Source organism: Stigmatopora argus, chromosome 1, assembly GCF_051989625.1.
Source record: "Stigmatopora argus isolate UIUO_Sarg chromosome 1, RoL_Sarg_1.0, whole genome shotgun sequence".
NCBI lineage: Eukaryota > Metazoa > Chordata > Actinopteri > Syngnathiformes > Syngnathidae > Stigmatopora > Stigmatopora argus.
Window position 1 is genome coordinate 22,191,041 of NC_135387.1, and position 23,685 is coordinate 22,214,725.

The 23,685-nt window shown below is 41.3% G+C and overlaps 1 protein-coding gene across 1 annotated transcript in view; it reads right to left on the reverse strand.

Annotated features, from left to right (window-relative positions):
- Nucleotides 1–432: 432 nt before the first annotated feature.
- LOC144081793 (nucleolar protein 4-like) overlaps nt 433–23,685 on the reverse strand; it is a 28,355-nt gene continuing 5,102 nt past the window's right edge. Inside the window, exons 3-9 of the mRNA XM_077608469.1 lie at nt 19,733–19,886; nt 8,249–8,652; nt 7,785–7,976; nt 7,528–7,716; nt 6,708–6,821; nt 6,218–6,437; nt 433–5,853 (exon numbers count right to left, since the gene is read on the reverse strand). Coding sequence (XP_077464595.1) covers nt 5,636–5,853; nt 6,218–6,437; nt 6,708–6,821; nt 7,528–7,716; nt 7,785–7,976; nt 8,249–8,652; nt 19,733–19,886 — 1,491 coding nt within the window. The 3' untranslated portion in view covers nt 433–5,635. The remainder of the gene's footprint in view (nt 5,854–6,217; nt 6,438–6,707; nt 6,822–7,527; nt 7,717–7,784; nt 7,977–8,248; nt 8,653–19,732; nt 19,887–23,685) is intronic.

Consider the following 23,685-nt stretch of genomic DNA (forward strand, 5'->3'; position numbering starts at 1 on the left):
TATAGTAGTGTATTTTTTTTCAACTATTATTTCTTCTGGTTGGCACATCGGCCTTACCGTTCTGGGGTCGTGGGTTCGATCCCAGGTCTGTAGTCACTGTGTGGAGTTGGCATGTTCTTACCGAGCTTGTGTGAGTTTTCTCCCACATCCCCAAAACATGCAGGGAAGGCTGGTTGAACACTCTAAATTGCCCCTAGGTATGAGTGTGAGGGGCTCTGGCACTGCCCCTAAGTATGTACTTTTACTGCACCACAACCATGGATATGCTCTATCAGCCCATACATTTTATTTTTTAATTACTTTAAAGTACTTTGGCAAATAGACACAGAAGGTACATGCACATAGTCATTGTATTGTTTTCCATGGCCCTTGTTTTACCAGTGCCAACAGCAAAGAAACTTGGTGTAGTTTTCGCTATTTTGTATTTTGAAAGACACAAGAGCTAAGCTGGTTAGCACACAGTTTTTTATTATGATTAGTATATTTAGCTTTGTCTTGTACATCTCGGGAGGTCCAAAGAAAAATCAAAATGTCCGCAGTGACAGCACATGAAAAAACAATGTCACCATTAGATTGTTGCCATGATATGTTCTCTTTGACAAAACACAACAAAAAGTCTCATTTACATCTATGAACACAATAGGTCCACTGTTGTATGGAATAAGAAAGACAATAAATAGAAAATGGTATCAAAGAGGGCAGCAAATGAGTTTGTACAAAACGTGTTGTTTTTGTTTCCTGAGGTTGACGTGTCATTTGCAGCCTTCTCGCTCGCTATACATACTTAATAGACCCCCAAAGCGGGTCTCAATGGCTTTTTCATTCTTTCACATCGATTAGTGTATGTGTGTATGTACACAACTAAGCCCACCCCAACAAAAAAATCCAAAATGGTACCGAGATGCTTTATGGTTTCCAGTTCAAGCCTAGTTTTGTTTCTTCAAGTGATGCGTAATAGGGGCACATTTAGATGATCTTGTTAGCATCAACGCAACACAAGACACATACTATTATTATTCATATTATTAGTATGGCCAAGCAGTTGGAATCCCTGATACAACCCACAACTTGTTAGCACCCTTGTCAAATATGGAGAATGCTTGCTTAAAAAAAGCAAGAAAAAGCATATGCTGACCATGCTGGATGTGTTGTGTTTGTGCTGATTTTGCAACTTCACCAGCAAAACGGGTGCCAAAATACAACAAACCCGGCACACAGTAGTTGCTCACCAGCATATGGTGCTTCTTTTAATCCAGAATCAACATTAGATACCCACTCGGTGACCTATGATTTTGGCAATCTACTTTTTGTCCAGCCCAAAAAAACAGCGGGCAGACCCATTTTCAAGAAAGGAATCTGCACGCTTACCTCAGTATTTAACAAACTAGGCTCGCTAGGTAGTTTCAACAACATTTTCAGTCTGGCTGGTGATGTTTTGGCCCAACATGGCTCTGCCCATATGTTGATGCCCATTCACCGCCAGCCCTCCTTGTCTACCGCCTTCAATGGCCGGGACTGAGTTAACTCACTCACAATTACAATGCCTTCAGCGACTTCTGTTAAATTGTTAAAAAGAAGTCGGCATCGATAATTCACCCATGTGAAATGCTATTGGGCGGTTTAGCATCTTTTCATCATACATGGCTTAGTGGTAATTTTCTGGGGAAAAAAGTTTCAAAAAATGGTCCATGTTAAAAGGACTTTTAGATTTTTCTCAAACTGAATATGGTTACTTTCATGTTGGGTCATACGGTTTCCCTAGGTGCAAGTGGAGGAAGGCAAATAAGGATTAGAGGAAAATAAGGGAACAACAGCGCAGAAAGTTGAAGTTCTGTACATGTAAACATCACACTTCCACTGAGTGAAACGAGGCTGAGCAAACAAGCAATCCAGATCACAATCCAATTCACAGGATAAAAATCTAAACAAAACATCAACGCTAATTTGCAAAGCACAGTCAGTAATAAGTAGTTGACCCTCATTCAGGGTCAGGAGTGCGCTGGGGTCAACCCAAGGTTATAGCAAGTATATAGTAGACAGGCATTTAGTACACGTACATTCACACCAATAGGCAATTTAAAATTCTATTTTGCCAAATAGGACTGAGGGGTGAGAGGTATGGGGTATACCGTGGACTGGTCGCCACTCATATATACTCACCCAAGTATTGTATGGACAATTTTGAATCTTCAATGAACCTACAGTCGCATGCTTGTTTTTGGAATATGGGTAAAAGCCGGAATAACCAGAGAAAAGTCACACAGGACAGGAGACCATGCACACAAGATGTGAACTCGAGACCATTCGACTTATAGACGTGCTAACCATGAGTCCATTGTCCCGCAGCAAAATTATGAAGTCATAATTTCAACCACCAAGTGCTGGCATTTGTTCTCAAAGTTTGTGATCGCTCACCCAACACCATGTCCATCATTAAGTCCAACACTGACTTATTTGATGAAATAAACTATACTGGTAAATGATAAATAAAGGTGTTGTTTCTCGTCGAGGAATGCACTTGAATGTATGATGGCGGCCGGGAAACATTTTGGAACGTGTACTTGCAGGAAACGCTGTCAGACATTGTACAAAAGCATAAAAACACATTAAAAAATTACAATGGTGATTTCACAAGCTCTCGTCTGGAGGCGGAGTTTACCGGTATTTTTTTTTTAATATTGTCCTTTGCTAGTTTTTGTTGTTTGTTTTTCGGTCTGCCGTAGCAGAGGGAGATGTGTTCAAAATGTTCTCAATTGAAATATGCTCTGGTTCTATTTACTGGACTAACATAAATGCTTTGCACAGGGGTGGGCTAACATTAGTGCTCAAGGGCCACATTATAGTTTACAAACAAAGATCGAGTTAAAAGATCAAATTTAAAACAATTAAAATGTTTGTGAAAAACATCATAAAAAACACATTCATAGGAATCAGTTGGTTTTATTATAATATAATGAATCATTTGCTATTTTTTTCAATGTATTAAGTGTGGTTGTTTATTTTATGAATGTATACTTTTATTTGATTATTTGCAATATAATATATGAGCCATTATTGAATTAGCTACTTGTATAAATAATAGACAAATAAATGAAAGCAAACTTGTAAATAAATAATCGGGTAAAATGCTTGGTGAGCCGGATTAAATAAAAGCAGTCCATATGTGGCCCCCAGCCATACGCGTACTTTCCCTACACCTGGTTTAGAACGTGATTGTAAAACATTGACACACGAATCACATGACATCATTGCTCCCCAAAAAACAAACCTCTTCTCATTCTAGGTTTTCTTTTTTTTCTTTTTTTGCATATTTGTCAACAAAATAAAACTCCAACAAAAATCATTTTTCACAGTTCAAATCGGGAATGTTCCACATAGCTCTCGCAATTGCTCAGCCCTCGCAATTTGACACTGGCTAACTTTGTTTGAACATTGTGATTATCAGCTGCATTGCGTAAAAAAGAAAACAAGAACAATATAAACCAGTGCGATTTGCACCACCTGCCCTCTTTCCAACACAAATTTGCGAATTCGGTCGGAAACAAGTCCTCTTTTAAAACTCCATCAGTGTGTAGCTTAGTTCGAGGTTGTTTTTTTAAAAAAAAAATGTTGTATCTCTTTAAAACAAAAAAACTTTTAAAAAAATGAATAGTTAAAAAACAATAATAAGCGAGAGTCACCAATTAGCAAAGTCAGGACCTTCATTTGCTGATTTGTTAGTGTGAGTTAGGTTAACTTTGCATTATCAAGCTTGTTGTATGAAACCAGTAAAGTAATGAGTGAAATGTAACGACCACTGGTGCTGGTTTTAATGAAAGACTACAATTTTATCTTGTTTCTCCTCAACACAATGTAGATCATTCGTTTGTCCATTACATGTACCGCTTATCCTCAATCGTATCACAGGGGTGCTGAAGCCTATCATAGCTGACTATAGGCAGGAGGCAGAGTATACCTTGAACTAGTTGCCAGTCAATCTAGGGCACATCTGCGCAAACAACATTTCACACTCACACGCCAAGAGGGTTAATCTGAGCAAATATGGATGGTTTTGGGAAGTTGGAACTGAGACCATCCACAGAAAACCCACATGGGCGTAGGGAGGACATGCAAACTTCACACGGGAGAGCACACTAGGAACCTTGGTCTCAGAACTGTGAGGCAGATATGTTAAACAGTCAGCGAATATGCCAGAAAATTTAAATAATTGTACTGAGATTCTTACTAAATTAGATGCGAACTTGATAAGTGCACACAATATTAATGTTAGCCCAAGAAGAAAAGACAACATGGATTGTTTTCATTTTAAAAAAAAGGCTTGATCGTGAACTCCAATTATCACTTGGCACCGGTTTTATTCAGTTATTTGTTATTTTAGCATATCTAGTTTGTATTAATAAAACTAAATGCTGCATATGTTCAATGCCTTCCATGTGGGATATTTGATGTAAACGGAGATAGGAACATCAATGTCAGATTCAATGAATGTGTTTTTCAAATAAAACAATCCAGATTTTAAGCGGAAATAACCAAATAACTCCAGACTACAAATTAACTGAACCAGACCATGTTAATTAGATCACATACTCGAGACTAAAGACATTAGCGAGACATAAGTGACATGAACTGATGTGCTCAACTTCCTGACCCCAGTAGTTGTACAATGTGTATACAAAGTTAATCTATGATTTCAATATTTGCTGTTTCTGAAATTAAAGAATTCAAATTGAATCTATGCTAACTCTGCTCGTGACAAATTGAGGCTGCTATTTGACTGATCCAGACCAAGCTAATTGAGTCTCACATATTAGACAAAAGCCAAAAGCGACATCCAATAACATAGTCAAATTATTGACTAGCTGTGCCATATAAAAACATTTAAATTGGACTTAATCCTTGCTTTTTTTTTAAATAAAAGGATACAGTGTTAACGCCAACGTCCTCCTAGCAACAAATGGAGGCTGTTCTTTGGCCGAAGCAGACAAATAGTCTCACAGCCAACTACGTACACATTGCGACTTGTTGACGAGTCGGCGAAACCTCCCAAAAAGTGACATGTAACACAAGAAAGCTTTTGGTGGTCCCTTATCGTTGCTTGTTTGTGAGGTCTCGCGTGTGTCGACGGCAGTGGCGCCGCCTCTCGTTTTCAGCAGCAATCCAAATGCCCTGGGGTTCCTCTGGGGAGCGCCAGCGAAAAGGAGCAGGAGCCCTAGGTCCACCGAGAAGCGACGGAGGAGGTCCGAAGAACTGCCACGACCACGTTAGAGTGGGAGGTAATAAAGGAGCAGTCATTAGCAAATAGTACACACACACACAGCGTCATCCTTCTCATCCTTAGCTGAGTATTTACAGCAGCGGGGCAGGAAGTGGATGATTGAGGTATTTCCTGCTCTGGTCAACAGGCGTCTGAGGTGCATATGAAATAGCAGGAAGGGGAGCGGGGAAAAGTGCTTCTATGTACAAGCCGGCGTGTCCTAGAGAGTCTCAGTACCAGGTGTGTGTAGGGAGGGCATGAGGCCAAATCGCTTTTCCTCGGAGGCTCGCGCTGATTGTGATAGGAACGGGATAACCTCCTCGAGCTACAAGTGCTAGCCGAAGATTTCGCACATCTCCCAGGGATGCGTGCATTTGCTTTTCAGTTCTGCTGCAGGATGAGGCTCTCCAACTCGTCGGCAGAGCGCAGGAGGAAGGCGGCCGACTCCCGGTACCCGGCGATCAGCTGACGCACGGCCGCGATCTCGGGTTGGCTGAGTTGCGCCGAGGCGCCGCTGCTGCTGCCCCGCCCACCCAGACAGTGGTTGGCGGTGGCTATGTTCGCGGATGAGAGCGACTTCATGCTGAGGTCTGTGGGGCCTGGTGAGGAATAAGAACAAGTCGGCATTTAGGCATATAATTATTCGTACCGTGCATCTGTCACAAGGGTTGCTAGAGGCGATGCCAGCTGACTTCGGGCGAAAGGCGGACTACACCCTCGACTGGTCGCCATTCAGCCACAGGGCACACAGATAGACAGACAACCATTCGCAATCACAATCATACCGCCACCAGGGAATCAAGCGAGTGAACCACTACACTATCAAGAAAAAATCTGAAACCTATTCCCCAAATTAAAAAAAAAATGGTGAAATGTTTTTTTCCCATATGATTCTCAACTGACTCAATTTTATCAATTATCGCCCCACTGACCGTTTTTGTATGAACTAGCTATGCTCCTCACCGTTGCTCTGTGCGGCGGTCGTCAGGGTAACGGGATGCTGCACGGTGCCGCTCAGGCCCAGGTATCCACGGTAACCGTAGCTGAGGCCGGCGCCATTGATGTAGACCTGCGGTTCTTGGTTGGAGAAGGTGGATGCGGCCAGTGAGAAGGCGGAGGATACGAGCGATGCTGGCTCCCTTGGTGTGCCGCTGGAGGGTTTGTCCAGCGAGATCTGCTCATCCTAAAATGGCAGGGAGGATATTTAATTATGGTTCCTTTTTGTTAATCTATAGGTCATTCCCTCACCCTAATTTGCTCTGTCACTGTGCCATACGAATTTTGTCTGAATAAAAAGTTGTGTTCGAAAACTGAGACTCCATTTTTGATGGACCTTTTTACGATACTTTTATACCATCTAGTGTTGCAACTATGGTTTACAAACATTATGGAATAGTCTAGTGTAGACTTGGAACCCTCTGATGAAAATGTTTGCATAATAGTGGTGACTCACGTGATAGGCATCCAGGCGCATCCTCTTGGCAGCGTTGCGCGATTCGCTCTCGCAAGCAGCAGCCAGGATGTTCTCTGCCATGGCGGAGGTGAGGTGAGGTGGAGTGGGCCGTGTCTGTGGGTGGAAACGAACAGAAAGTATTGCTTTTCGCCACAAGATGGCAACAAATCTTATCTAGGACCATTTATTCTTCTTGCACTCGCATTGCCGAAGCCTGTCCCAGCTGACTTTGGGTGTAAGGCAGACTACACCCCAGATCGGTCCCCAGTCAGCCATAGGTCACACAGAAATGACCACTCGTACTCACAATTATACTGCTTCCAGGGAATTCAGCCCGTGCCTGCCCGCACCAAAGTCAGGCGAGTGAACCACTACACCATCAGGCATCATTTTAATGATAACATTGAACAGGTATAATGACATATGGTTTTGAGATATACTATGGTTATACTACAAAATCAGTACAAACAAAGGACTTTAGATCCTCCCATTGTTTGATTGTATTGTACTGTAGTGTGTCCGTTATTTTTTTTCCCTGTATGGGCACATTAATCATTAAATGTTGCTTTTCTAGTTTTTTCACCATTATGACTGACTTTTTAAGGAATATTTTGGGATGCATTAGAAAGACTATAATTGCTGAGTAACAGCAGATATGGCAGGCTTATGTGCAGCTGGCATCTGCAGTTCTTGGCACATCAAGAACGCATGTATACATTGCCCAGTGGGTGCAATCAGTTGTGTTCAGTGCCATTGTACGGTGGGGGTATGGAAAACAGCATGTAATATACAGTCTCTAGTACTAAGACAGATGGCGTACCTCCATGCCGTTTTTCTTCATGCGTCGGCAGGATTTGAGGTAGGTGCGAATCCGCTTGCGGGCCCGTTCTTGGAATTCCGGAAATTGTCTGCTGCAGGACTCAATGATGGCCTGGATCTTCTCTTTGGGCTGCTTGGAGATGGGGACCATCCTGTCAAGGTTCTCGTCCACAAACAGGCGCACGAACATCTGGAGGATGGAACGGCACATGGCAATGTTGTTGGATAAACCACCATCATGTAGCCGCACCCACTGACATTGAACGCCTTCAATCTCTCTGGGTCGACGCCCTCCGTGTCATTGATCTTGTCGCTGTCGTCGTGCTCGTCATGCTCATCGTCGTCATCATCGGGGGCAACGGGGCCGCCGAGACGACTGGCGCTCAGGTCCTCGGCACTCGTTTCCATTTTAATGCTGTCGTAACTGCCACCGGAGCTGTACACAGGAGACTTGGCATCCGCACACACACACGCCAAAATATTAGTAATAAGATGTTGAATCAGTATTCAAGTCAAATCTACGCATAAAAAAATCATATTGCATTTTTTGCTGAAAGCGCTAAAATGATGGAGGGTTACAGTTATATCTAGTAGCTTCTGGGTTAACATAAGTTTTGATCTATTTTATTTCAAGATATTTTGTTAGGTACCGTGAAAATGTTGTAAAGTAAAATATTTGACTTGGGTTAACCAAAGTTGGAAAACACTTTATAGTTGTTTACCTTGCTGCCATAGTCACGGTCCAGTCGCAGTTCCCCTCCATGCGTGTAAGCGTGTGGTACGGGCAACGCGGGATGAGGAGCCAGGGGAGGTTTGGCGGCCAGCGGGTACTTCCTGCGCAGCTCCTCGGGTACATTGGGATGCAAGGCGCCGAGCAGGGCTGCCGCTGCCGCCGACACGGTGACGGGAAGGTGAGTGGCTCCCGGGGGCGGTCTCTGGGGGCATGGGTCACTCAGGTTCATGGGTTGATGGTCTTCAGAGGATGAAGATGTGGGCGTGCTGAAGTCTAGCGGGAGGGGGCCACCATTCCCGTTGACAACCTCAGCTTCCCTGACGATGGCGGCGGCAGAGGAAGATGGAGGGGTGAGGGTGGGAAGACCGCTGCCGCTCTCGGACGATGAATCGTCTGGAAAGAAAGAAGAGGAATAGCATTTCTGGTCATGTTTTCAGTCAGGTTTGACCAATATAATTTCTTCCTTTCAGGTCTTCTTATTGAAATCAGTATTTCACCTAAAACATGTGCTTTTGAATGGATGGTCATGTGCAAAGCATTAAAAAAAGAGTTGACACTATTGCTGCTGCAGAACCTGGATAAATGTTATTTTCAACACTATGGACTATGAATTGTTTAAACGGTATGTGAGCGAATACTTTTGGCAATATAGTGGTGTATATAGGCCTACTGTGTATTTATTCATCATCTGCACTGCTTTTACTCACGAGGGTCGCAGGACATTAACATTCATCATACATACATTTATACACACATGTACATTTACATCAATTACACAACAGCATCTAGTACATTGTCATTCCACAACCTGTTCCTTTTCTTGCCACCATCATAATGCACTTTAATGGACAATTGTAAAGCCTTCGTGGTGGATGAATGGGATGTAGATGGATGGTAGAAAGAGAAGGATGAAGGGATGACGGATGTGAAAAGTAGACTGTTGAAGGACAGGACAGATTGATGGATAACATCAGATGACAGTTGAGTGATAGAAAAAATGAGTGGCATGATGGCTAAAAAGGGAATGTGTGACAATAAAAGATGGACAGTACTTTTACAACTATAAAAGTACGACTAGGGTTGCCAACTCCCTGAAAAAAAAAATCAATGGTAGAGATGGCTGGCCCAATAACTCTCACCCTTTAGTTCTTTGTTTGAATGTGAGAAGTGATTTTTGTATGACTAATATTTGACTTAAACCTGAATTAATTAGTTGATTTAATTTTAGTGATGTAAGCACGTGGAAAAACAAAAAATTGCAGCAATGTATTAAACAACAAAAATTTGAGAAAAATACTAGAATTAAAATATGAACTCCCTCTGCTTAATTTCAAAATGTAGTACTGCTATTTATCCCTGTGCTGTGCTGATGCTTGTCTTTTCACGCTTTTTATTTTGTCTCTTTATAGCATGTAAATATGTTCAACATGTAACAGGTATAGAATGATGCATAATTTTGACTTGAAATGGTAATGCAAAGAAGCACAACGAAGGGATGCAGGAAGGAGGAATAGATATGGATACCGAGGACTGCTGGGCTGGGCAAGCAAGAGAAAGAGGTCATGTGGGGGTGGGGGGTGGCTTTGAAGGGAGAGGTGTCACGGCTGAGGGGGGAGGAGGTTACGGGATGATGATGGGGGAAGGGTGGAGAAATATGTACATTTACATACACAGTACGCAGTACATATGTATACTTAATGTGTACTGTACTATGTCGGTGTGGATATGTATATATGTATACAGTATGTGTGTATTTACAGGATATATAAGTGTGTGAGTATATATGTATATATACTAGTATATATGTGCATATACATCAATATATATGCATATATACATTACATGCATTTTACAAATTATCTGTTAGTCCAATCCAACAGAGAATGCGTTTTAAAATATGATATAAAAAAGAATGAAAATTGTCTGGAAGGCTTAGGTTTTTCATACTACCATATACTGTGTACGTGTGTGTGTGTGTGTGTGTGTGTGTGTGTGTGTGTGTGTGTGTGTGTGTGTGTGTGTGTGTGTGTGTCTATATCTATCTATCTATCTATGTGTATGTACATGTTGAAACACTGGTGAGTTTGTTTTTAAACCAACCAAGTATGGTAATGTAAGCGGTTCAGAAAAGGATGGCAACGATGACATCAGTTAAAGGCATTAATCACCCAGCTTCGTGATTGCCTCTCTCCTGACTGTTTTGTATCTTGTGGGAATTCAGACAAACTGAAACACAAATTGGACTCTATTATTTTTATTTAATTTCCATTAAAAGCTTGACTCTACTATAAGTGATTGCTCTAATGTGCTCTCTGTTTCTCACGGGTGGTTTCATATACCTGTGAGTCTTTATATGTAGGAATATGTTTATTTTTAAAATGATTATTAGAATTTAATTAGTTTAAAAGATGAGGAATGAATGGGGACAGCAAACAGTCTGCCACCCCCAAACCCTGTGGCTCTCTCATCAACTTCCTTATAGTCACATGGTGCAGGTACACACTTGACACTTAGGACAAAGGAACTCTAACGCCGGATGTGAGGATGTGACAAGCCATGACCAGGTGGTGTCGCCGGTGCATGCATAAAACTTCATCCCAAGAACACTTGCCATGCTGTTTTTCAAGTGAGTCCTCAGTGAGGATGACAAAATGTGACACAAAACGTTGTTACTAAAGACATATATAATACATTTTCCCAATATAAGGAGATGCAATTGATGTAACCTAGAAAGACTGGCAAAAAGAAGGCTTAACGTTGTGAGAAATACCTCCAAAAATAATAATTATTCATTTTAACAATTTATTATTATTACATCTACCCTAATTTTTAACCGATGACTGTTTCCCAATATGATAAAAGGTGAGGTTGCAGTGTTTTCAATGGCCTTCACATGTACATATGATGTTCCACCATTAACGCGCAAGGCGACCAACACAAATCTTCTTTTACGATACACACTTCATCAATCACATGACATGGTCCTGGCTTCTGCTGGCACACCCATGCCACACACACACAAAGGTGTCACAACAGTCAATAATAAGCATGGTCTCTCAACAAGTCTTCTTTCTGCTACTATACTGTACTCTTAGTCAGGATGCATCATTTACCATAATTCCTTGCCACAATCACTGTTCTAATTTCAAAACTCTTCAAACAGGGCTTTAGAAGCATCTTGTGGCAAAATGGGGAAAAAGACAAATACAGGTGATTTTTTTCAGTCAATAAATATTTGTAGAATCCACAAAAGAAAATGAAAATGAGTGAATAATAAACTGCAAATAGGGGGGGAATTTTCTACATGCTCCATACATCATTACCACATGATGAAACCTTTTTTTCTGTCTGGAAAACCCCACGACATAGAGGCCTGCACACAGCCAGTGATTCACAACTGGAGTTTTGGCCTCACAGCGGCACAATGTGGCATGTGTGTTGTGTTGTCTATATGTGCATGCGTATTAGTGAATAGGATGCCTTGTGTGATTGAATGGCGAGTGCATCATATGACCTCGCCCTCTGAGCACGCTAGCATCATGCCATCACACGGACGGACGTCACAGTGACCTCCAGATGTGAACATCTGCAAGCCCCAGATCCTTGAACTTGAAATGACAGACAATACATTTCTCAAAATATTAGCATTCACCCTGCCCCGTCAACCCAGTGGCCCTGAAGGCAGCACCACATTAAAAGGGTACTGCTCACATTTTATAGATGGAATTCTGGGGGTGAGAAGGGCAAATTGTGGAGGAAGTGGTGAGGGGAAGGGTGTAAAGGAATGAATGCAAGGATGGGGATATGAAGAGAAGTAGTACAGAAAAATGAGGGGGAACTGTAAGGATAAAAGTAGGAAAAGGGGAGAGAAGAATGGAGAGATGTAGGGGGAAGGATGGATGCAAAGAAAGAGATGTAGAGGAAGGAATGGTGGGATTCAGTAAAGGGGGAAGTGAAAGTATAAAATAGTAGGATGAATGCAGGGAGAAATGATGGAGGGATAAAGCTAAGAAGAAATTAGAGGGATGAATGATGGAAGGAGAGGAGAATGGAGCAACAGAGGGATGGGGGCATGAATACAAGGTGCAAAATGACAGAGGGGTGGAAGCAGAAATAATGAGGGGAATGAAAAGGAGAAAGAAAGAGAAGATGTGAAGTATAGAGGAATATGTGCGTGGATGATGTGGGGGGATGCTTGATTGGGTCATCCGTCCATCATGCTTCATTTGAGGCTTCCCCCTACCCCTCGGCCCCCCCTTGAGGGGGTGAGAGTGTTAACAGATGCTAATTCCTTCACTGCACCCCCTCTTCTCAGTGCCTCTACCTCAGCACATCCCAGGAAATGAGTACCGGGAAGATGCTGCAGCAACCTGCCCCGCCCCCAACGTCAGCGCGGGATTACAATGGATTATCTCGCTAAGAAGCAGCACGAGCTGCCGGCAGGCGCTCGGTGGCTCCACCGTGCCACACCCTGGGAGGCGCCGCCATCCCTCTTCGGCCGCCTTGCCTGCCTGGCATCGCCATGACAACGGAATCCCCCGCCCACCCTCACCAGCTCTCTACTCGTCCCTCAGCCACACTCATAGTCAATAGTGCCAAGGTGCGGGATGGTACATAACTGACAAAGATGCTATGCTCACTGTCTATCACTGTTAACATATCATACAAAAGTCATGTTTTTTTAATGGTAAAATGAGATATTCCTCCCACATTGCAAGAACCTGCATTATCGGTTCATTGTCCACTGTTTGGTTAAGTGCACCAAGATATTGATATGTGACCATTAAATTGTATGTATTTTTTTTTCTAGGCAATTTGTCATTGACCTGAGATGGAGTCTATGTATGTAAATGTCGTGAATTAAAAGAAATCCACAAAGATACAGACCTTGAGATAAGGTTAAAAAAGTGCACAGGGTGGCAATAATTAAGTGCTGAATCTCAGAGGTATAACAAGAAACCATTTTTATTTGTCAGAGCTGCCAGGATTTTTTTTTCTGTCCCGCAACTAATACTATGTAAGAAGCCAACGCGCTGTCTCTGGCTTTATGCCTGGCACAATTGTAGCTTCCCTATTTACATCGTCATCTAGCTGTACCGTTAAATTACAGCCCGATCAGCCAAAAACATTATCTTTTGCATGTATAACAAAGTGTTTTATGTTATTAGGGATTGTGTTTTATGTTATTAGGGATTGTGTTTTATGTTATTAGGGATTGTGTTTTATGTTATTAGGGCTTGTGATTCATGTTATTTGGGCTTTCCCGAGGTGAAACAATTTGGCAACATGAATACATGATAAGACAAGCTGCATAAACACCAGAACATGACACCACAATCACAAATCACAATGACAACCCACAATATGCTGCATCACTTTGACAATACAAAACCATGACAAGATGGTACGACAAGACATTACAAGACGGGGACTCCCAAGACAATCTTATAAAGTGAAAACAAAACAACAGCATGACGCCATGAAAACAGCATGCATCATTATGTGAAACATTATCTCTATGACATTGCGGCAATTTGGCAATCAACTGCAGGTAGGTCATGCATGGTCTCAAATAAAAAAAAGACAAGATTGACATCAGGTTAAATAATCTACAAAATATTTATTTTAATATAAATGAGCCATCTATAGCTACACACCATCAAGTGCCACTCATGTCATGAATGCAACCCTTGCTGTCACACATACACAAGGCACACACAAACACCCATCCCCAACACCATTTCTTGAACGTTAGTGCCAAAAATTCTTACGCTGTGTATGAGTGTGTGTGTGTGTGTGTGTGTGTGTGTGTGTGTATCCTATTTGTGGGAGTGCTAAGATGCTTGCAGAAGTGATGTTCGACACTGCCCTTATGACCTACTTCACAAGCACACTGAGTGTGCGTTTATGTATGACTGTATTGTGGATATGTGTGCTTTTACGTAACACCTTCGGATAAGGTACCATCTGCTATACGATTTTCAAACAAAATTAATTAATGATTTCATTGATAGATAAAAGTAGTATATGCTATCGCTGTATTTTTGCAATAAAACCACTGAAATTAATAGTGCTGTCGTTTACATGTAAATTCAATGTCTTATCAGCATTGATTCATTTTCTGGCGAGGGGCGACTGGAGCCTATCCCAGCTAACTACAAACACCAGGCAGGGGACACCCTGAACCGGTGGCCAGCCAATTGCAGGGCACAAGGATACAGACAACCATTCACGATGACACGCATACCTACGGGCAATTAAGATGGTTAAACCAGCCTACCCTGCAGGTTTTTGGGGTATGGGAGGAAACCGGAGTACTCGGAGAAAACCCACGCAAGCCCCGGGAGAGCATGCAAACTCCACACAGTGAGGACCCACCTGGGATCTAACCCTGGACCCCAGAACTGTGAGGCCGAAGCGCTAACCACTCCCCCGCTGGGCCACCTTTTTTTTAATCAGCATCTGTGCCAAAAGCACTCACCTAGAACTTTACTTATAATGACCAAAATCCACTGGGGTGATTTAGAATCAACTCCCACCATGCAACTGAGATTAATTGTGATCAACAACATTTAATGTCAGAAGTTAAATAAAGGTCACAACAACTACGCAAAAAAAACAGCAGCAGGATTTCAGTAAGATTCTGACAACCGGCGCATTGTAGAAATGTGTCAGGAATTCAATTGCCGTCAAGCGATACACCGCAAAGTTGGCAATAACACAACAAAGTATGAGCAATATTTTGGCAATAATGACAGTTTTTCTGTGATCTGTAGCAAACACAAGAATGCTGGCGCCAGCACGCAAGGAAAACATTGAAGTCTTCCGGCAATATGACAACAGTATACGGCAGCAGAAACAGCATGGCAAAACATTTTAGTACCACAGGTGTAAAACTTTGCAACATAGCAAAAACAATTTAGTCACATGGTTTTAATGGTTTCACAAACTGAAACATGTAAGCTTTGGTGTGACAGCAAGTCAGCAATGGAGATTACATCCAAGCTACGTACGTTATCATTCGTCATCCAAAATTGTGGCCATTTAATTATTTTCCGCAAACTTCTCAAGTGGGCTTTCAGAGTTGTGGCTTTTGTGGACCCTTGAAAAAATTCCACTTTACTTCAGTTCAATTGCTTTTATGTGCAACTGTCATATGCAAACTATATTGTATTGGACAGACTTTTATTGATTGGTCATGAGAGCAACTAACAGAAGTGATTTGGACTTGGATTTGAACCAAAATGATTAGACACACCAGACATTAGTTAGAGAAACATTACTGACTGAAGTCAGTGACACGAGGCTCAATATCATAGCGTGATAGCAACTGGCAGGAGCCATGGACCAACACAATATAACTACGAACAATTCCCAAATGAGTGTTCAAACCTGAAAACGTTGAAAGTCACCTTATAATTTTATGAATGGGATATATTGACAAAGACTAAAACAAAAGACCTTTTCACTGTAATTAAAATCTCCATGTTACATCTTTTTTTTTTAAATTCAATCTCAATTCTAGTTCATTTTCGTTGACTATAAGACCATGAAAGTGACTGATGTCTCCTTTGTTCAACCATGCATCACAATGCAGGAAGATGGCACTTTATAAGAAACCAGACTGAGTGACATCGACTCGGTTTGGTCAGGATCACTCCACTCTGAGTGCCCGGTACAGTTTCACATGTACTCTAGTGTGCAGTTTACAACTCTCTCATCCCTGACTTTAATAGTTAAAATCAAAATGATGCCTACACACACACACACACACACACACACACACACACGTACGCACACGCACAGGCACACACACAGACACACACATACAATACACAGTAAGCAAAAAAGACAAAGACCCAGACTGTCGAGCTGCTCTCTCCCTCGACCTTGCCTCGCCACACAACTCCCACACACAAACACACACACGAATATTGTATCTACCCACACATCTTTGGACCTTGAAAACAACAACTCCACTGACTCCTCAGGCTTGATCAATCAATCACTGAACACTTCCCGTCAACTTTCACAGTGCATACTTTCCTACTTACTACATAGTAGTGAATACAGTTTCTCGACAAGAACATGTACACATGTATGTTTGTAGATAACGTAAACCTTCTACACTTGATAACCTCCTCTAAAGACTTCCAGGTCAAAAAAGTTTTTGGCGTCTTTACACTTATCAATCTGCTATAGTGCTTTCCTTTCTCAGGCTTCAAAATGTTCTATCCATTAAATGTTGATGATACTGTGAGTAATAGATGGCGATATAAAAGGAATGAATATTCTTGTTTTTTCCCTTTTTGATAAGAAAGACGTTCTTTCAGCGGATCTAGATTTTCCACTCAAAGGGATGACCTCGGAGAGAAAAAAACTCAGACTGAGTATACATTATCACTTATAGAATGGGTGGATGTGTGTGCGCGTCTCACAAGAGATGGGAGGAGAGGTTTCCTTGACAACGATGTGGAGGTTACAGAGTACATCCTGGTATAGAATAGCACATTACACAATGTGGAGTTCCTACAGGACAAATAACTGCAGTACTGTGGATCAATGCGCCATAAAATGTCCACAGTGCAAAGGTACTCACATAACTAATGATAGGAATTCAGCGTATAATCTGAATGAGTGTGTTTCAGTCAACATGCTTATGCATACAAAGTGTGAAGATTTATGGTTTACCTACTTCAAAGAAGAATGACTGTTAAAGGAGTTTGAAGAATGTGATCATATTTAAAGCTGATGTAAAGATGTTATGCCTGGTTTACACATATTTAAAGTAATGAACACATGAAACTTAAACATGAACACGCTAGCGAGTTCAATCCTATTTAAAACATATTAAAATTTATCTTTACATTCTGAAACTTTAGTCCAAACCAATATTAGTGGAATTTTTGAGTGTTCCTCAGATGAGCAAACCAAGTCAAAGTAGTCGACAGCAGCATTATTAGAAGACTTGTGACACAAATTGAATTGAATCTTATTTAATGTTCATGTCGGGCTATTTTAAGAGTAAGAATTCTTCCTAACACAGTCCTCAAATTATTTTCAATTGATTAAATATTGCTTATTTAAAAAATGAGGGGGAAATGTGCTGAAGTGCAGAGTAATTTGACAATGATTCCATCCAAATGCTTGTGAATACCCAGCACCCCCATGAAAACCCAGAAAGCCATCCTGCCTCCTCTTCTTATTTAATGGACTTTACGAGCTCTGCCCTTCTTCCTGACCCTCTTCATCCTCATTCTTTTTTCCATCCCGCTGCTATGTGGCGGTCGCAGGGGAAGGAGGTCACATGCTGGCTGCTGTCCCGCTTTTGTGCAATGCAGCACGGACCCACATATACACTGGGATGAAGGAGAGGAAACATTTTTCACAGAATATCGGCTTGATGTCATCATACTGGCGGAGAGAGGATCACACACGTCCAAATACATTTGGCAAATGTTTTGCTAATGATGCGTAGTAGTGAAATTTGCAACAGTTTTATGTTAGTGAACCAGGGATGGCCAAAACTTCACAGTTCAAACTACTAGTTTCAGACCACAACTCATTTATGCATTCCTTTTTTGAACAGCTCATCCTCACAAGGGGTTGTGGGGGGTGCTGAAGCCGATCCCAGTTAACTATGGGCACCAGGCAGGGGACACCTTGAATTGGTGGCCAGCCACTCGCAGGGCACAAGGAGACGTATACCTAGGGGCATCTTAGAGTGTTCAACCAGCCTACCCAGCATGTTTTTGAGGAAAGCGGAGTACCCAGAGAAAACTTACGCTATCCTAGGAAGGACATGCAAACCCAACACAGTGAGGACCCACCTCGGATTGAACCCTCGACCCCAGAACCTCGAGGCCGACGCGCTAACCACGAAGTCGGACCACAACTATGTTGCTATAATCAAATGATGACTCTTTTTTTTCCTGCCCTTGTTGTACCAAAAATTAACTAAACCAAACAATTCAAAGAACTGAGCGTATCTGAAAATTTTAGTGTACCGTTACACCCCTAATATACTTTATATATACACATTATATACTGTATACATATATTATCTTTAGCCCTGCCTGTTAAATAAGAATAATTATTTCAGACACCAGTGTTTGAAATTAATTAAATTCAAATCTCAGGGCACCACCGTATCTGGTCAGCATGAGATGCTACTACTTGTCTGTGATACCCTAGGATTAGCCGATCCACAATCCTGCAGTCCAGTGATCGCCTCTGCTCCAATTCCTTGTTAGAATCACTAGTATGGTAATGCAAGTCATCATCCGGATTAGTCCACATTAAACATCTGCACATCAGAAGGTCTGGGTATCATATAGACATCAATTTGGAGCCGAAGAATGACGAATCCACACGGAAAACATATCTTGGGAAAAAACTGCAATGCAAGTGATGCAAAACTTTGCCAAATGAAATCTGGTGCAAATTAGTTCTCATGCCATGCCACAAGTCTGTTTAGTGATGATTGCACTCTATAGTTGGATTTAGCACCGCAGTGCAGACTTATTGTTGCCGGTAGGTTGCAAGTGAGCCATTAGAGGGCAGCCATCAGCCTGTTATAGCAAACTAGTGCTTGTGTATGTATTTTAGTATGCAGACATTTAGTATTGTTTTGTGTTTTTATTCTTATTATTTTAAACATTTTGGGGTCTAAATATTAATTATAGTTTTGCTATGTTTTACAATAGACTGTTGTTGTTACATTGATATTGTAAAGGTTATTTTGAAATTGCCTCATCCTAAAATTCCGCTGGTGTGCTAGATATTTCCCCAAACAGTATATGACAGGTACAGAGATGTTATTTCCCCAAGCACTCTTCTTTTTTCTAACTGGTGGGTGGCAAGCTGTCAATCATTCTTTAAGAGCTTCTCCACTCAGCCTTCCAACTCATCACTAATAACATTCGAAAATGCACTCAACTATAAGTGTATAGAGAAGATGTTCAAAACTGAAGAGGGAGCATGTGTGTAAGTGTGTGCGCATGTGTGTGACATAGTATGACATCCTACATTGCAGCTTTGAAAGTGACTTTTGATAGAAGTCAAAGAAAGAGCAAAACGCATGTACAGTCAATCCATTCACTCTTGCTGAACTAAGTTCACACTTGGGGCAACGTTAACATTCTGTATTGAAATAATGGAACAATCTGAGCAGAGAAAGTATGTGGAAAAGATGTTGAGAAGATATCGCTTTTCATTGCTTATGTGAGTCATTGATAATGTGACCAGTCATTAATATTGAATATCTGGATAGTTGTTGACAAATATTGACAAATGAGCTCATTAAATATTTACAAACATTTCTAAAGTCCCCCCACAAGAAGGATAGTTATTTATTCTCTATGGTATAAAAATGTTTAGGCAGCTAACTTTTATACCCGAATTAACTGCACCTTAATCTTAAAAATGAAGGGGGAAAAAGAGAGAGAGAAACGACAGGAACTCTGACTCCTACCGTCATCCTCCCTGTTGCCGCCAATGTTTGGACTGTGTCGCATGGTCTCTGCTCTGCCCGCATGTGCTAGCTGCGACGTCGCTCCCGGGTCGGCTGCCAGCCACGAGGGCTCGCTCATGTCGGCCTCGTCCTCACCGCTCACTGATGCGTCATCCTAGACGGATGCACACAAAAACAGTGACTGGTACCAATCAGTTGTAAAATCTACACATGCACAGTCTGGAACCTACTAGACTATCTATAAAAACCTTGCTACATCATGGGAATCTGCTTTTTACTTTTCAGTTGTTTTACAATTTTTATTTCTACAGAATAGATGCGATGAGTCTGTGATTGGCTGGCCACCGAATATAGGTGTCCCCTACCTGGTGCCCATAGTTGGCTGCGATAGGCTGCAGCACCCCCCGCTACCCTTGTGTGGATAAGCAGTTTGGAAAATGAATGAAAGAAAAAAAGCTCCGATGTGTCCTTTGCATGTGGTTTATTGAACTTCAAATGCATCAGAATCATAAACGAGCACTCGTGAGCCTTGGTGCCTTTCTTATAACAAGAGTAATAGTCCTATCATTGTTGTATCATTAAAATTCTAATTGGCGCTTTGTCTTCTGCTGAGCTGGAGTTGGCCCACAAAAGGGATTCACAACGCATTTCAGACAATTGACCAAGTAAGCATCAATTTGCTCCCTACAGCAATTAAAGGGAGGGCTCAGCCTCTGGGTGCACACACTCACACACTACAGTACGATTGTGTTCCTGTTTGTCAAAGCTGCGCAGCAGCCGGATGGCACTGCTAAGCTAATCAAGTTAGCTTGTGGACAAACGGAAGGATCTTTGTCCAGTCCCTCATCTACTCAACAGAACGTGCCCACTAAGGCAGGGCAAAATATCCAAAACATCCTCCCGTGATGTTATTGTTACTCTACAGTAATAATAAGATAATAGCAATGACTGTTATCTACTGTAATAATAGAGCATATCAAATTCAAAATAAAAAAACAATCATGACACAACACAGCATTTAACCTATACTTAAGTCACTTGCAGTGATAATATGCAGCAATAATATACCACGCTTGATGTTTAATCCAGTTACAATAACTTGCGTGATCATACAATACAGCATGATATCAACAGGGGATTGAATTGAGACTGTAGTCCACGCAACAATAAAACAATGATATTGCTTTTGATCCACTTGTACAATAAGTAACACCATACATGGTGATAAGGCTATTAATTGTGAGTCAGTGCTTTTTTAGTTCATGAATAAACTGATAGATGATTAAAAAATAACAATAAAGCTTTTGATATTGTGGGGGAATGTGGAGGGTCTCTCTTTGTTACCATGGTGCAGAGCTGGTGGACCCTAAAGCTGGCATCAAAATCAGTGCTCTCAACCCACCCCACCCCCCTTTTACCTCCCTACCCCTTCCCCCATGCCTGCATCCTCTCATCCTGACAACTCTTAAGCATCCAGGCCTCCTATCTTCCCCATACACACAGGCACACACATACGCACACATGCACAACCTCCTTTGTCATGGTGTTGCCATGTTTCCTTGGCAACCCACTATTACATCCAACATGATTCAGTGCTATTCTCTATTGGTCATATTCCTATCCCCTTTCTTATGCTCCTTTACCAAAGCACTCTCCATCCACCCAGAACCTCTTTGGACACACCCAATGCATTAACAAAATGGCTATGATTCAGCAAATTTCCAGGCTGCCTGGAAATCCTGGAGACAATGTACTTTATTTAATCTTGTGAATGTCAAGGAAATCCAGGAAAGATAAGGTAGATTTCCTATTTTTATATGAAATTATTGGCGAATTTGTAGAAGTTTAGACGTGTCAAATGCTCCGACACATTTACACTTTTAAGGCAGATGTCTTTTTTTAATTACGTATGAAATACATCCAATAAAATGTAATCGAGAAACTGTAGTCTTATGAATAAATGCATATTTAGTACTTCCTTCAAAAAAATCGGCAGTACTCCAAGAATTCTATAGTTCAGCAGTCCTCTAATTTTTTGCGCCATTGAGTGAACTTTACATACACATACATATTGTGAACAAAGAAGTAGAAACAAATACAATATACCAAATAATGTTTATATATAGAGTAAACATGTAATATAATTTCAATATGATACAATCATGATACAGTCCCTTTTTATTCAGAAAACAAACAAAAATAATCAAAAATAATAATAAAAGTAATAATAATGTTAATATAAATGTTTCACCTTGTCCATATATATATATATATATATATATATATATATATATATATATATATATATATATATATATAGAGAGAGAGAGAGAGAGAGAGAGAGAGAGAGAGAGAGACCATTTAAAGTGTGGGGGGGGCTACTTATAATTGAAAATATACAGCATGTACTACATGTATATACAGTACGTATACATTGGGAAAGGACAAGAACAATGAGGCGTGGCTAAAGATATGTAGTTTTAGAGAGGCATGCTGACATGATGACGTTACATACGGTGGCGACTTTTGGCCAATATTCTTTACGGCTCAAAAGTGCAACTTTTGGGGCACGTTCCATCCTCAAAAGTGTTCTCTGTGCACACAGCTTCTGCTAATGATTGACTTGGCCGTCAAGGAGTGGCGGGCAAAGGAGCTTGAATCAACAGCGGAGCCTCCATAAAACACTGTTTGGTGTCACACATACACACACTGACCCAAGGGTTGTCGCTTCGTCGTGCATGTCAGAGATTAGCCGAATGGTCAAAATGCTGAGCCTGCCTTAATCCAGTCAGTCACAAATCTGCCTGAGGACCATTAAGCTCCTGGCCTTCCAGCACAGGACTGGATTACACCTGACAAATCTCACTTCCACACTAGATTCACATAGTCAAAACTAGCTGATAGCCATCTGAAAACCATGGCTACTTTCCATTTGAATTCTTTAAGGGATGTAAAACTGCACGGGTAGTCCCTTCACTTCCTGGCTCACGATCCCTGCCCTATTTGGTCTTATTTGTTACATGTCGTATAACATACACCGAATATGTAGCACTTCAAATGGCTCTTTCTTTTTGTAACCCCTGGGCTGTCTTAAAGGCTGCTCTTTTTTTTTTCTTTTTTTTTAAATGGCATTAAGTACTGCTGATGCCATTTTTACTGGATTTTTCCAAACTGACCATCAAAGACGTATATATTCGTCTTTTTGTATTTGTTTATTTTGCCTTTGGATAAAAAAAGATAGATCTAGATGAAGGCAGGATTGTGAAGAAGTCAGAAAAAAATGACCAGCTAAATCTACAGCAGATTTGATGCTGCAGCATTCTATGCAAAGAGCCACATTTCCCACTTGTTGCATCGTTATCTCACAATGCCTAAGACCACCTGTCCTACCTATGGTCCTATCGTTAGAGACTTTGCAACTTGGCTGTGTTGCTTTTTTGCTTTCAGTTGCACCCGCCCGTCCTGTCACATCCTATTTGCTAATTTTCACGACCCCGCCTCACAGGGTGTAGCGCTCTCTGGCTCACTTGTGCTGGCCTGTCCTATTTACTGATCATCATGATTCTTCGCACAATACAGTGTTGCCTTATTAGGTGATATCCTTTATTGTCCATTTCACAGAGGGAATAATAATAATAATAATAATAATAATCGGACATAGGCCCTGTCGTCATTATCACAACACAAAAGCCTACTTGTCATCACACGCAGAAACTGCGTGTGACGAAATTGATGGTGCTTCTCCATAAGCTACGTTTAATCGGCAAAGACCTAATAAGTGTAAGTTACGGACTTGTAATTTGTCATTCCGCTGTTGAGGATACAGGTCGCTTACCTCTATATGAAACTACGCTTTTGCCTAGCCAAAATCTTCCATTGTAAAAAGGCATACAGGTGGACAAAACCAAACACGGTTATCACAACGTCTTATTATTATTATTATTATTATTATT